Below are 13040 nucleotides of genomic sequence, written 5' to 3'. Positions count from 1 at the left end.
TGTTCGTTGGAATGGAGCGGGACATCAAGGATTGTCAGCGTTACCACGGGGGAAATTGGTTAGTTTATTTAGAAAAGAGCTTATGTTCCAAAAACTATTGAGACTTGATATCCTTTAGTCCGTGATGGCTTCATGGCTCACGAGTTTCTGGGGCTTGAGCCCTTTCGTAAACAAATGGTTCGACTGTGGAACTGCAATATGTACTCTATGCATTGTTTTCGTGTGCGGGATGTTCAATTAATGAGCGACCGATTATGATTGCACTCGAGCCTTTTGAATCGGTGCTACGCCTTTACAAATTAATCGGTCGATTTTCAAACCGAACGTGTCTTAAATCTGATGAGCTGTCAAGTAAAGGCATTCTAATGGAGCTCAGGGCTCATAAGGAAATGGATTTGTTCGGTTTTAAAGTCGAACGATTCTTAAGGGCATATTACTCCTGCCTTTTGAGTTCATCGTCTGGAAGCCACCTCTTGAGCTGCCTTTTGATGGGTCTATCGACCGTGAAACTGCGAAATCCCGAATCTCGATCGCAGTATTTCAAGATTGCAAATCCTTTTTTCTTACTTCTTTAAACATATGTCCTACGTTACATTTTGGCAATGAATTTTTGGGGGATATTCATAAGAGGATAAAAAAAATCACACGAAATGTCGTACAGCAACGGTTATCAATAATCCTTCAAAAAATCAAAATGCGATAGGAAATCCGCAACTTTGTGAACCCAAACACGTGGTTTGGTAATTTCACCACAAGTGTACGACTCCGAATGAATATTATTAATCTTCGGAACTTTCAAAAATTCGACTTCGAAGATGGTTTGCTATTAGAACCTGATTTGGATCCTAATGCAAGTTCTAACGAAACTCAAGATTTTATGGATATATACTCAATATCCAGATTTTCCAGAGGCTAGATTGACATCGTAGGACTTTGGTGGAGGGAGGGAGGGGCGTAAGGCCTAGATACCCCATGAAATATCGACACATAAATAATTGTAACAATTCATTTTAAGGTCATTTAAATGTGAACTTGAATTGCGGAACGAAAACTTCTCAAGGTTCCTTATGGACGAGATTTTTCTCAGCCGCAATTAAAAGGGATGATCTTATTTGTGTATTAGCCTGTCCGTGCCTAAGTCATATTTCTAAATATGTCCACATTGGAGTGAGCTCAAAGGCACATCCTAAATGGAACTAAAAGTAGAAAAAAATTCAAGAATCTCCAGTTTCCTTTTCTCAGCCCTGCCTTACCCGCAGTCACCTTTGAGGTAATTCGATTGACGTTGTCTTTTGTACGATATATCGCATGTTGTTAACATGCGATATATCGTATCGATTGGTTTCATTTTTTCAGCTACTCGTCATTTTTCTGGAATTTTGAGATCGCAATTCTGTTGTCAGGGGACTGAAGAATTCACTTACCAATTTTGACGAACAAATTCAACGTAATAAAGGCGTGAATTTTTTAGAGGAAAAATATCGCATTTGAGTGCAGTTTCGATATCAGTATTGAATGCAATATTCTTCCTCTTAAAAAACCACGCCTTTACCACGTTGCATTCGTTTGTCAAAATTGGTAAGTGAATTCTTTAGTCCCCTGACAACAGAATTGCGGTCTCAAAATTTGAGAAAAATGACGAGTAGCTGAAAAATTGGAACCAATCTATGTGATATATCGCATGTGGTTCTGACACAAAATGTAACATCTATCGAATTACCTTTCCATTTTTACAGTTGATTATTTTTGGTTCATCTGTATTGATAATTTCCATCGAATTTTTCGGAAAGCGGTAAACTTTTTCAGCACACTTTTTCAGCTCTCGTGAAACTGTGCTTTAATAGAGAGATTGAAGAAAGACATTTGAACCCCATCTTTTATCTTCCCTTCACTATAATACGTTAAGTGGGAGTCAGGAGAGATTTATGCACTCCGGGTCTCACCTGCAGTAGCTAATTTTCCCGAAAATACGCTGCAAAGCGGAGAATCCAAGCTCGCGGCACTGAGATTTACGGGGCCTAATTCATGCTTCCGAAAAGGTTGAATCCGGGCCCATGAAAGGTGAGAGTGTGAAACAATTAAGTCACGCCGGGAACTTTTAATGCGTATAAAATAATTAAGAAAAGTTCTAATGCTGCCCGATTAACGGAGGGGATTTCTGCCGTGCTAAGGAAGAACGCCGTATGAACATTCGAGAGTTGCCAAATTTCCCTTGATAAAACATGTATTTTTGACGCAATTTCAGTATATTTTCCCTTGAAATTTTCAGATACTTTAGATCAAATTGCGTACACAATTGTCTGAGAGTTTTGGGAAATAACATTCAGAATTTTTCCAGTAAAATCGGTTTTTATCAGAGGACGTTTGGCAACGTCTGAAAGCTCATACGGAGTTTTCCCTTAGCACGGCAGATTTCCTAACTGAGCTTTTAACTCTCCATGGCTAAACAAGAGGAAAGTCAATTTGGTCCGTCACTTACGTATTACTTGGTCATGATGTTGACGGTCCATCACCCTTGATCAGCCCGCTTATCGTCGTAATGATCCACCGAATGGGTCACCGTCGGAATGGGTTCATATCACTCTCTGAGGGGGGCGGGGTCTTTGGTAGGGTTCTGAAGATAAATTATTTTGGAGACCTTGCACCCCGCACTTCGAAAGTGTGAAGCGTACTTTTGAGACTCCACGATGTAATCGATCTTCAGTTAGTGATGATTAATGACTGACGTTTGCAACATCCATTCACTTTTACTAACAAACTTTGACCAATTAGATCCGTAAAATGTTTGATGGACAGGTTCATTCATCAATACATCAACCATCATTGGGAAAAGATGAGGGTTGCCCCAAATTATGAAACGAGGCGCTTGGAAGTAATCATTTCTTTATCCCTGTGGTTTTCTTACTATAGTAAAAAAATATAAGGCCTTTTTTGTGTGTACGTCCGTGTCATTTCGCATGCTCATTGGTCTTTCATTAACCAATCAGAAAACTTCATTGAAAATCCCCGGGAAATTTAAATGTATTCTTCCGTAAAGGAATTAATGATAGGTAGACACGTATAAAAATGGGATGTATTTCTTCTAATTAACCAGGATAAAAAGGAGGAATATTACCTATACAGGATAGTCTTGGAAAAACGGGATGTACCTATATTAATAAACCGGGATAACAGGAAGAATATCGATCTTTATATATCGATATTCGATACATCGTTTGTTCTAAAGCAGTATTGACTGGGATAAAACGGGATTTCTTCATAATAACCGGGATAAAAGGGAGGGATTTTACCTATACAGGATCGTCATGGATAAAGCGGGATGTAACTACATTAAGAAACCGGGATAACAGGAAGGATATCGATCTTTATATATCGATATTCGATATATCGTTAATCGTTATCGTTAAAGGAATTAATGATAGGTAGACACGTATAAAAATGGGATGTATTTCTTCTATATAACCAGGATAAAAGGGAGGAATATTACCTATACAGGATAGTCCTGGAAGAACGGGATGTACCTATATTAATAAACCGGGATAACAGGACGAATATCGATCTTTGTGTATCGATCTTCGATACATCGTTTGTTCTAAAGCAGTATTGACTGGGATAAAACGGATTTCTTCATAATAACCGGGATAAAAGGGAGGGATTTTACCTATACAGGATAGTCATGGATAAAACGGGATGTAACTATATTAAGAAACCGGGATAACAGGAAGGATATCGATCTTTATAAATCGATATTCGATATATCGTTTGATTTAAAGGAGTATTGACTGGGATAAAAGGGATTTACGGGATTTCTTCAAAGTGACCGGGATAGAATGCAGGAATATTACCTAATAAACAGTATAGTCCTGGATAAAACGGGATGTAACTATATTAAGAAACCGGGATAACAGGACGGATATCGATCTTTGTGTATCGATCTTCGATACATCGTTTGTTCTAAAGCAGTATTGACTGAGATAAAACTGGATTTCTTCATAATAACCGGGATAAAAGGGAGGGATTTTACCTATACAGGATAGTCATGGATAAAGCGGGATGTAACTATATTAAGAAACCGGGATAACAGGAAGGATATCGATCTTTATATGTCGATATTCGATATATCGTTAATCGTTATCGTTAAAGGAGTTAATGATAGGTAGACACGTATAAAATAGGATGGATTTCTTCTAATTAACCAGGATAAAAGGGAGAAATATTACCTATACAGGATAGTCCTGGAAAAGCGCGATGTACCTATATTAATAAACCGTGATAACAGGAAGGATATCGATCTTTGTGTATCGATCTTCGATACATCGTTTGTTCTAAAGCAGTATTGACTGAGATAAAACTGGATTTCTTCATAATAACCGGGATAAAAGGGAGGGATTTTACCTATACAGGATAGTCATGGATAAAGCGGGATGTAACTATATTAAGAAACCGGGATAACAGGAAGGATATCGATCTTTATATGTCGATATTCGATATATCGTTAATCGTTATCGTTAAAGGAGTTAATGATAGGTAGACACGTATAAAAATAGGATGGATTTCTTCTAATTAACCAGGATAAAAGGGAGGAATATTACCTATACAGGATAGTCCTGGAGAAACGGGATGTACTTATATTAATAAACCGGGATAACAGGACGAATATCGATCTTTGTGTATCGATCTTCGATACATCGTTTGTTCTAAAGCAGTATTGACTGGGATAAAACGGGATTTCTTCATAATAACCGGGATAAAAGGGAAGAATATTACCTATACAGGATAGTCATGGATAAAACGGGATGTAACTATATTAAGAAACCGGGATAACAGGAAGGATATCGATCTTTATGTATCGATATTCGATATATCGTTTGATTTAAAGGAGTATTCACTGGGATCAAAGGTGATTTACGGGATTTCTTCATAATGACCAGGATAATATGCGGTAATTTTACCTATACAGCACAATAGTCATGGATAAAACTGGATGTAACTATGTTAAGAAACCGGGATAAAACATAAATCAAATGCATCATGAAACACAGCAAACACATCAAACACATCATGAAACACTTCAAACACAACAAACACATCATGAAACACAGCAAACACATCATGAAACACAGCAAACACATCATGAAACACCCCAACACATCATGAATCACAATCAAACACATCAAACACATCAAACACAACAAACACATCATGAAACACAGCAAACACATCATGAAACACAACAAACACATCATGGAACACAGAAAAAACACAATCAAACACATCAAACACAACAAACACATCATGAAACACAATCAAACACAACAAACACATCATGAAACACAATCAAACAAATCAAATACATCAAACTGTTAATCGCATGTATCGATAATCGCATGTTTCATTGAACCCTTCAGGAATGCCAAGTCAAAATTTAAAGTTAAAAGAAGGAGCAGTGGTTATGTTACTACGCAACATTTGTATCGAGGATGGATTGTGCAATGGGACAAGATTAATTGTCTTAAAAATAAACAAATGCATTTTGCATTGCTCAGTTTTAACAGGAGAAAATAAAGGAAAAATAGTTGCACTACCAAAAATTACACTTGACACAAAAGAAGAAACAAACCTACCTTTTGTTTTGAATAGGAAACAATTCCCCGTTAGATTAGCATTTGCTATGACTATTAGTGAAAGCCAAGGGCAATCGTTTGACAGAGTGGGAATTTTTATAGATAAATAAAGACCAATGTTCGCTCACGGGCAACTGTATGTAGCATTGTCTAGATGTAGGACTAAAGAAGGTTTAAAAATAAAAATCATTAATTTTGATGACAAAAAAAAATAAAAACACAGCAATGAACATTGTGTATCAAGAAGTTCTGCAATAACTTTGTTTATTTTCTACTGATAAAATTGAGGAATGAAATATTTACTTATTATCTTCAAAACAATTAATTTTGTCACTATGAACAAAACATTTTTTATTATGAATATAACTTCAAACAAGCAGTGAACTCCAACACAATGTGTTTATAAGGCGCGTCCTTAAATCGCACATATCAACCCCTACAAACAATGATGTATATAAAAAAAAATTATGTGATATTTTCATCATTAATTAACAGAATCCAAGAGGGGGTTGGGCCGCGGAGCGGCCAGGGGGCGTAGCCCTCTAGTAATGTTAAAAAAAACTCCGCTCTTGACAATTCAAAAATTATACAACAGTGTATTGGAACATGTTGCATCTAATTTTTAAGACTAGAGCAAATTTTTGAAGCTGATACATTAGAAAATTTGCTGGCGATCCGGAAAACCAATGAAATGATATTAAGTTTATCGAATAATTAAACACTTTGGAGGATAAGGTTAAGAAGTATTTCGTTTTAACCACCAAGTAAAACTTTCGTGCAGCGATACCAATACTACATAAAGGAAAATTCTTTCAAGGTGGTGGGAAAACCATGAATTAAAAATCCACATAAAAATAATCCCTAGTATTTCAAATATTATCCTAGCTCTTTTTCACACCAATGGAGGTTGCAAAAAGGGAATAAAATGCGATAAAAACCTATTAACAGTAAAATCGGATGGTATTTCCCAAAACAGCCTAGCCATAATCAACATTTCCTAATTTCCTCTCATGTTTCATTTGTTTGACCGAGACTCGAGCAATATTTGAAATTTTGTGTCATTTTTCTTATACCACAAAGAAAATTCGCAGATATGAGTATCTCCCGTCATTCCTTCCAGTGGCGCCGCCTGGCGTGTTTTATGATATATCGATTGATCTATCATTAAAACCTATAAGAAAGGATCGATAAACAGGGTGATCACAGCGAACACCTTATAAATCGATGTTTTACCGCAGCTTCAAATGGAGAAATATCGATAATCGATCATTCACGCCGCGCCACTGGTTATTGCAAAAAATAAAAAAGAAAGAAAATTCGGCTTTTTGAAACGCAATCAGGCTGATTTTGGTTAAATGGACGCATTTATGCCAAACGGAACTATGTGCATTATGACGTGAGCCCTGTTATGCATATATTCTCATGGGTCTCAGGGCTCATGTCGTGATGCACATAGTTCCGTTCGGCAGAAATACGTCCAAATATATCTTTTCATAGCTCATTCGAATTTTGGAATGTGTTTCCTTCGCGAAAAATATAGCGGCAAACCCCCACCTCATTAGCACCGAATATCGGCTCAGAGTTCGGGATAAAGCGGGGAACCAACTCGGGGAATTCGGGGAGGAAATTCGCTCAAAGAGCAGCTAATCATTCGAACGGCGGCGTCAACAACTGCCGCGGAGCCAACACCTGACAATGAAGAGATTGAGTCAACATTTTCATCCCTATTTACTCGCATCCGTCGCCCTCCCCCCCCCCTCCGCCCCACCCTAATCCCACCCCTCCCCGCACGACGCGTTGCTCACTTCTCGGACGAGTTTAATCTGATTATTATTCAAAAGTTTCCGCCTTGTGAGTCGCCAAGACGTGAAGAGCTTGCCGCGCTGCCAACCTTACGGTAAATATTCACACCCTCGTTCGGGTCGGTTTCGAATTTCCCGCCAACGAGGCTACGTTGGCGGCACTGGAGCGAGCGAATCATGTTAATGACACGTGTTTTGCATGTTTTCAATTCGGTCGCGGTCTTAATAGTTATTTAAATACTCATGATTTGCATTTGAGTTTGGCAGGGTGTTGGTGGCGGATTGGGGAGCGGTTGCGGTGATTTACAGCCCGAGTGCGAAAAGCGCAGTTGACTGCACTCGATTGATATTTTCGACGGTCCATGATGATAAGGTTACGTGCCTCGGGATGCACGTACACTGGGCAGTGAAGATATTCAAGGGAATACCCTTTTCTCGGTAGTTACACACCCTTTCGGAGTATTGCCATGATCGGAAATGGGTCAGTTGCGCTGGTCACAGAATCGTGTTTTAATACTTGATTCTTGTAGATTAGCTAAAAATAACACGATGTGTCCAAGCAGCAACTTTTTACGTTCAATATCAACCGAGATATCGCCCTTTGAAAAGTCGGGTTTTATATGTCATCCACCGCTGTAGAGATACCCTTCGTTTCTTCCATCTTGGTTTCATCAGAGTTTCACGTTGAATAACCAGTGTAAATGTGCGTCACACCGACTGATGAGGGCGAGGTGGAGGAAACCAAGGATGTCACTGCCACGGTGGATGACGTCAAAAACCCGACTCTTCAAAGAGCGGTATCTCGGTTAATATTGAACGTAGAAAGTTGCTGTTGGACACATCTTGTTATTTTTGGTTAATCTACGAGCATAAAGCATCAAAATACCGATCTGCGACCGCGTTGGTCGCAGAATCGTACTGACCCATTATCGGCAACTAAAATGGAAATAATTTGATTTAGAGAATCGAACATGATCAGGCGCACTGTTAAAGATTAATAAGTGGATTCGGCGCCAGAGTCTATGTAGCCAGCCCTCAATAACCCCGAGACATATGAATGCTAAGTGAAATTAGCCGTAAACACCATTAAAGCGTATGACACTCCGCAAAAGAATGGAATCCGCTCCGTAATTGTGTAAAGCCACTCCGAAAGGAGTATAGATTTCGCTGTGCATTCGCATCACTCAGTGTTTTTGAGCGCTACCTAGACTCCAGCATATAATTCCATTCCAGAATACTTAACAGTTAGACATTGCAGGGATTCGAGAAGATGCGCAGAGCAATGCAATTTTTTACCGTGAGATTCCCAGAACTAAGTTAAAAATTTATTTCTCTTGAGGTTATCGCGTTTCACTCCTCTTACTTTGATACGCCCTAACTATAGATTCCAATAATTTTTTTCAATGGTTCTATTTTAAATTTATCACAGAATGTTATTTTAAATGTATAATCCTCATATTTGTTTCAGTAGAATAAAAATAAATAATTAACGACATTTCTGTAGGGATCGTTTTTTAGACGTGAAAGAGCTTCTATGGATCATTTGTTTTAAAAGTAATTTGTTTTCTTTTGTTTGCTTTTTTCCACGAACTAGATAAAAGTTTTAAGACGTCAAAAACATCGAATAAGTATTTCTCTAATAATGGAGACCCAGCGGCGAAAGAATGAGGATTCTTGCTCTAATGAAAAATTAAAGCCAGAGCTAATTTTTCATGAGAGGACTAAGGGGCGGTAGCAAACAGGTGTGATACTGTGATACCCTCATGAGGAAGAGGATCCGTAGTCTTGGCAACCTGATGATGCTTCGCAATCTTACATTCCAACTGTTCGAATATTAAAACATTCAGATACAAAGCTTTCATAAAAAGAGGTCTTTTTTCATAAACTTCAACAACTGATCAATCTTCTTCCAGTCCTGGACGTTCGTTCTGATAGACGCTCGACGGTAGATGTTCCCCTCTTCGTCAACTCGCCAGGTGTTAGAGTAAAATAAGAAAAAACTTGAGCTTAAAATACTTTAAATTGAAAAGTTGAGCTCTTACCACGGAAATATCCAATCCAGCTTCTCCAATGAAGGATTTCATCGCTCTAACAAAAGGTTCTCAAAAATTATGAGCAGAGACTTGCAGGGAAACTGAGTTTTCCTTCAATTCGACGGGTATGCAATTTGACCTACTCAGGAGTTGATATAATTGTATCACGCATTTCAATTTTTCGGAGAGGCATATGACGATGAAAAAGAGAGGTTGTGTGGGGCACAGATCGAGCAAACAGCGATAATTTATGTTTGCTATAATGTTTTTAAAAAAATTGGCAAAAAATTATTTTTTGAATTCATGGTCTTAAATTCTTCAATGGACGCAAAACAGGGTGCGGAATTTAGCAGCACAGTGAGCATGTCCTTATCAAAATTTTACGTAAAACGGGATTGACACATAGAGATAGCCCGAATTAAATAGGTACATTTTAAATATATATTTTTTTCTAAATAACGTAAATTTTAAGATAATTTTAACCATATTTGCCTGATATTTTTAAAAATTTTGTTCGGCCTACTTAGTAAAAAATAAATTAATTCTTCGCAAATGTTTGAAATATTAGAAGAAAATCTTGAATGATTGAACTTTTTCAGAGGTTTTTAAAATTCTTCATATAATTTGACAATGGGTATCTTTAAAATCTCGAGAAAATATTGCAACAGTATTTCACTAAACACTTCAAACATGTGAACATATAATTAAGACGTGTCTAATTTTTTTTCAAAATATGTTGAAACGTCTAACTCTAAAACGTTAGGTCAGAAGTTTAAATGCTATATCGATGGCCAAAGTGAAAAACCACGTACCTCCGTTTACGACGTTGCAGACTTCCCGTAGTATTTTATTTATTCTTTGGAAAAGGACTCAACGGGAATTTCTCAAAAATCTTCTTAATTTTTTTTCTACTATGTAACCAGAATATCCTGTACGAATTTCAAGCTATAAAGTTGTCTTGTTTCTCTTCGACAAAATAAAATAGAGGCGGGTATTTTGAAACATCGCAATGGAGATACGTGGTTTAACACTTTAACCTATACCTATACCTTTACCTATGTTCTGCTGAAGCGTGACCCAACCCTCAATTCAAAGGACTCACTGAGAAAAGCGGTTCGGTCCTATGAGCCGTAAGCATGTTGTTCAATATTGACTGTAAAGTTCGGTTCATGCAACCGAGTTTTTTATATGAATTATTATGTTTGGTCTGAAATCTCGGTTGCACGAACCGAGTATACGGTGCCTATAACCGAGAATTATGGCCGATATCGAACACAAGACTTCGACACCTTCCGGTCGAAGTGTCACAAGCGCCATGCGACGTTTTTTCGAAAAATTTCCACCGTCGTTTCACTTTTTAATAGAGAAATTGTTGGTTGAATCAGTTTCAAAAATTTCACTGAATTATATTGACAGCACATAGAAAATACAATGACATTTTCGGATGGATTCGTTGAACAATTTGTCTGTTATTAATAAAATGACGGAAATTTTTAGACATTGCATGGCGCTTGTGATACTTTGGCCGGGAGGTGACGATTTGCGGTCCATAAGTCCAACATTTTTCTATCGGCGGGATCAGATTTACGTTGGCCTTTTTCCCTTGAAGCCGAAGATGCCAGAGCTACTTTTCAGTAAGAGGACGAAGCGTTTGACAATGACCCAATACTCGGAAGCCGACAAAATTGAATATCCCGCGGCATGCAGGGACGAGGAGGGTCTCAACTTAATTGGAAGAGATGGTTACGGTGCGTGGCGCGAAGAGGGGCGAGAAACGCCAGCCGTGTCGCGGAAGAAAACATTAACCCCACCCGGGTGTGATCCATGGTCAGCATGTGCCCTTACACACTCCGAAGCTCACACCAGGATGGAGTTACTGCTCACACGGGATGAGCGTGGGTGGGGAGGAGTCGCTTGGGAGACGCTGAAACGATGAAGGGAAACAATTGAATTTACCTGGTTTTGATTTAGTGGGCTGGTAGAACTGCTCAGCTGACGCGCGGTTTCGCCGGCAACCAGTGCCAGTAACCAGAGCAGGCTCACCAGTCCCAGAGCTGTTGCCACCGTCAAGTTGTGCATTTCCTTCAACTGCCAACACAACAACGAAAAAATCTGTTAGCGAAAGGAAATTAAAGTTTACCTCCGGCACGCAAGGCGTGAAAATTCACCTTGAACTTCACAGCAGCCTTTAAGCTTTTATGCTCCGGATTAAAGTGGGAACAGTGTTTCTTGGGAGATTTTGGTGCCCAGAGCGGGGAATGGAGCTACTATGGTAAGAGTAAAGTTAACGGCAAACGGCACCATGGTGAGGTTGGTAATCTTGAATTTTGACTTGAGGCGAAAGCTAAATCAATTAGGTCTACCACTGCTGCGATAAGTCAAAAATAAAGGAAAAATAAACCTATTTTTATCGTTATCATAAAGAAATCAGCATTTGGGACGGATATTGCGCTGTTCTTTTTGTGTGAATTAAAGCGTTGTGTAAGTAGATTTTGCAGCCATGGAATGAAAATGTGTTCCTTCGTCTGTAAAACAATAGATTATAACAAGTATAATGCTAAATGTGACAACAGAAGTTCCCATGTACTCTAAAAATTTTCTGTTCATCTCAAGTTAGAGGAGTTTAAAGAATTTCAAAGAATGTGTAATTATTCACATTCTTAGCCTAACAATTGCGCCTCAGTACAGTTTATTTGACATGCAGTCGTCCTATTGGGCCGTCCGTGAAGGACATTAGGTACCTAGTTAGGTTCTGGAAGGACCAGCTATATACCTGACGATGGAAGAAGGGAGGTCAAGGCGAAAGATAATGTTGAAATAGTGTTGAGCGCCAATTTTTTGTCAGTAAGAGTCTATTCGATACATATGCCCACAAACTTGACATAGTTTCTAAGACGGGTGTTTAACGTTGCATATCATGTGCTCGACGGGGGGAAAGGGGGTTAAAAAAACGAATACAGCAAGACAATTTTTGTACATGGCCCCTAATGAGACGTCATCAAGTGAACCGTACGGGAGCTAGAAAAAAAGAGTGAAAAAGAAGAAAAAGAAAAAGACCGCAAGACCGTTTGAAATTGTGGGGGCCAAGCCTATTGAGCTCCGCCCATGTACCCTTCATTCACTAAATGTGTAAATGACGCCTCGCTGTGGGCTAAACCCACGCGTTCTATGGAAACGACCTCTCGATTGAGGTTGGAGGAGCACCAAACAATGTTGTCAGATAGTGCTGAAACATCAACACTTTTCCCCATCCCAATCCAAATAAAATATCAACATTTTATCGCCTAACCTGGCAATCTTGCCCGACGCGGGTGCAGCGCCTGAAGCTTCACCGCGGGTCAGAAAAATCCACTGAAACCGCACTCGCCCCGGGATGAATTCAGTCCCGCAGAGCAGGGAACCGGGATGGGAACACCCGGCCTATTTACGATTCGTAAGCCCATATTTGCTGTGATGAACTGCCCGCGATACTTCTGTAAACATGGGAGGGGTGAGGAGGGGAGGGTGCTGTTTACAGGCGACTATTTACTCGGCGTGCGAAAACGGCTTAGCTCGATTAACACGATTAGCGGGCGATTGTA

At 39.0% G+C, this 13040-nt stretch overlaps 1 protein-coding gene across 5 annotated transcripts in view; it reads right to left on the bottom strand.

Annotated features, from left to right (window-relative positions):
• Nucleotides 1-13040, bottom strand: part of Mip (Myoinhibiting peptide precursor) — a 219822-nt gene that overhangs the window by 37506 nt on the left and 169276 nt on the right. For all 5 annotated transcript variants that reach the window (XR_011900299.1, XM_072302945.1, XM_072302942.1 and 2 more), the window contains one exon: nt 11416-11547. Coding sequence is in view for 4 of the 5 variants with exons in the window: in XM_072302945.1 (XP_072159046.1) it covers nt 11416-11538 (123 nt within the window). In the remaining variant the exon portion in view is untranslated. The remainder of the gene's footprint in view (nt 1-11415; nt 11548-13040) is intronic.

Source organism: Bemisia tabaci, chromosome 7 (genome assembly GCF_918797505.1).
Source record: "Bemisia tabaci chromosome 7, PGI_BMITA_v3".
Classification (NCBI taxonomy): domain Eukaryota; kingdom Metazoa; phylum Arthropoda; class Insecta; order Hemiptera; family Aleyrodidae; genus Bemisia; species Bemisia tabaci.
Note: the sequence above shows the minus strand (reverse complement) of the source record. Positions and strands in the feature narration are given on the sequence as shown.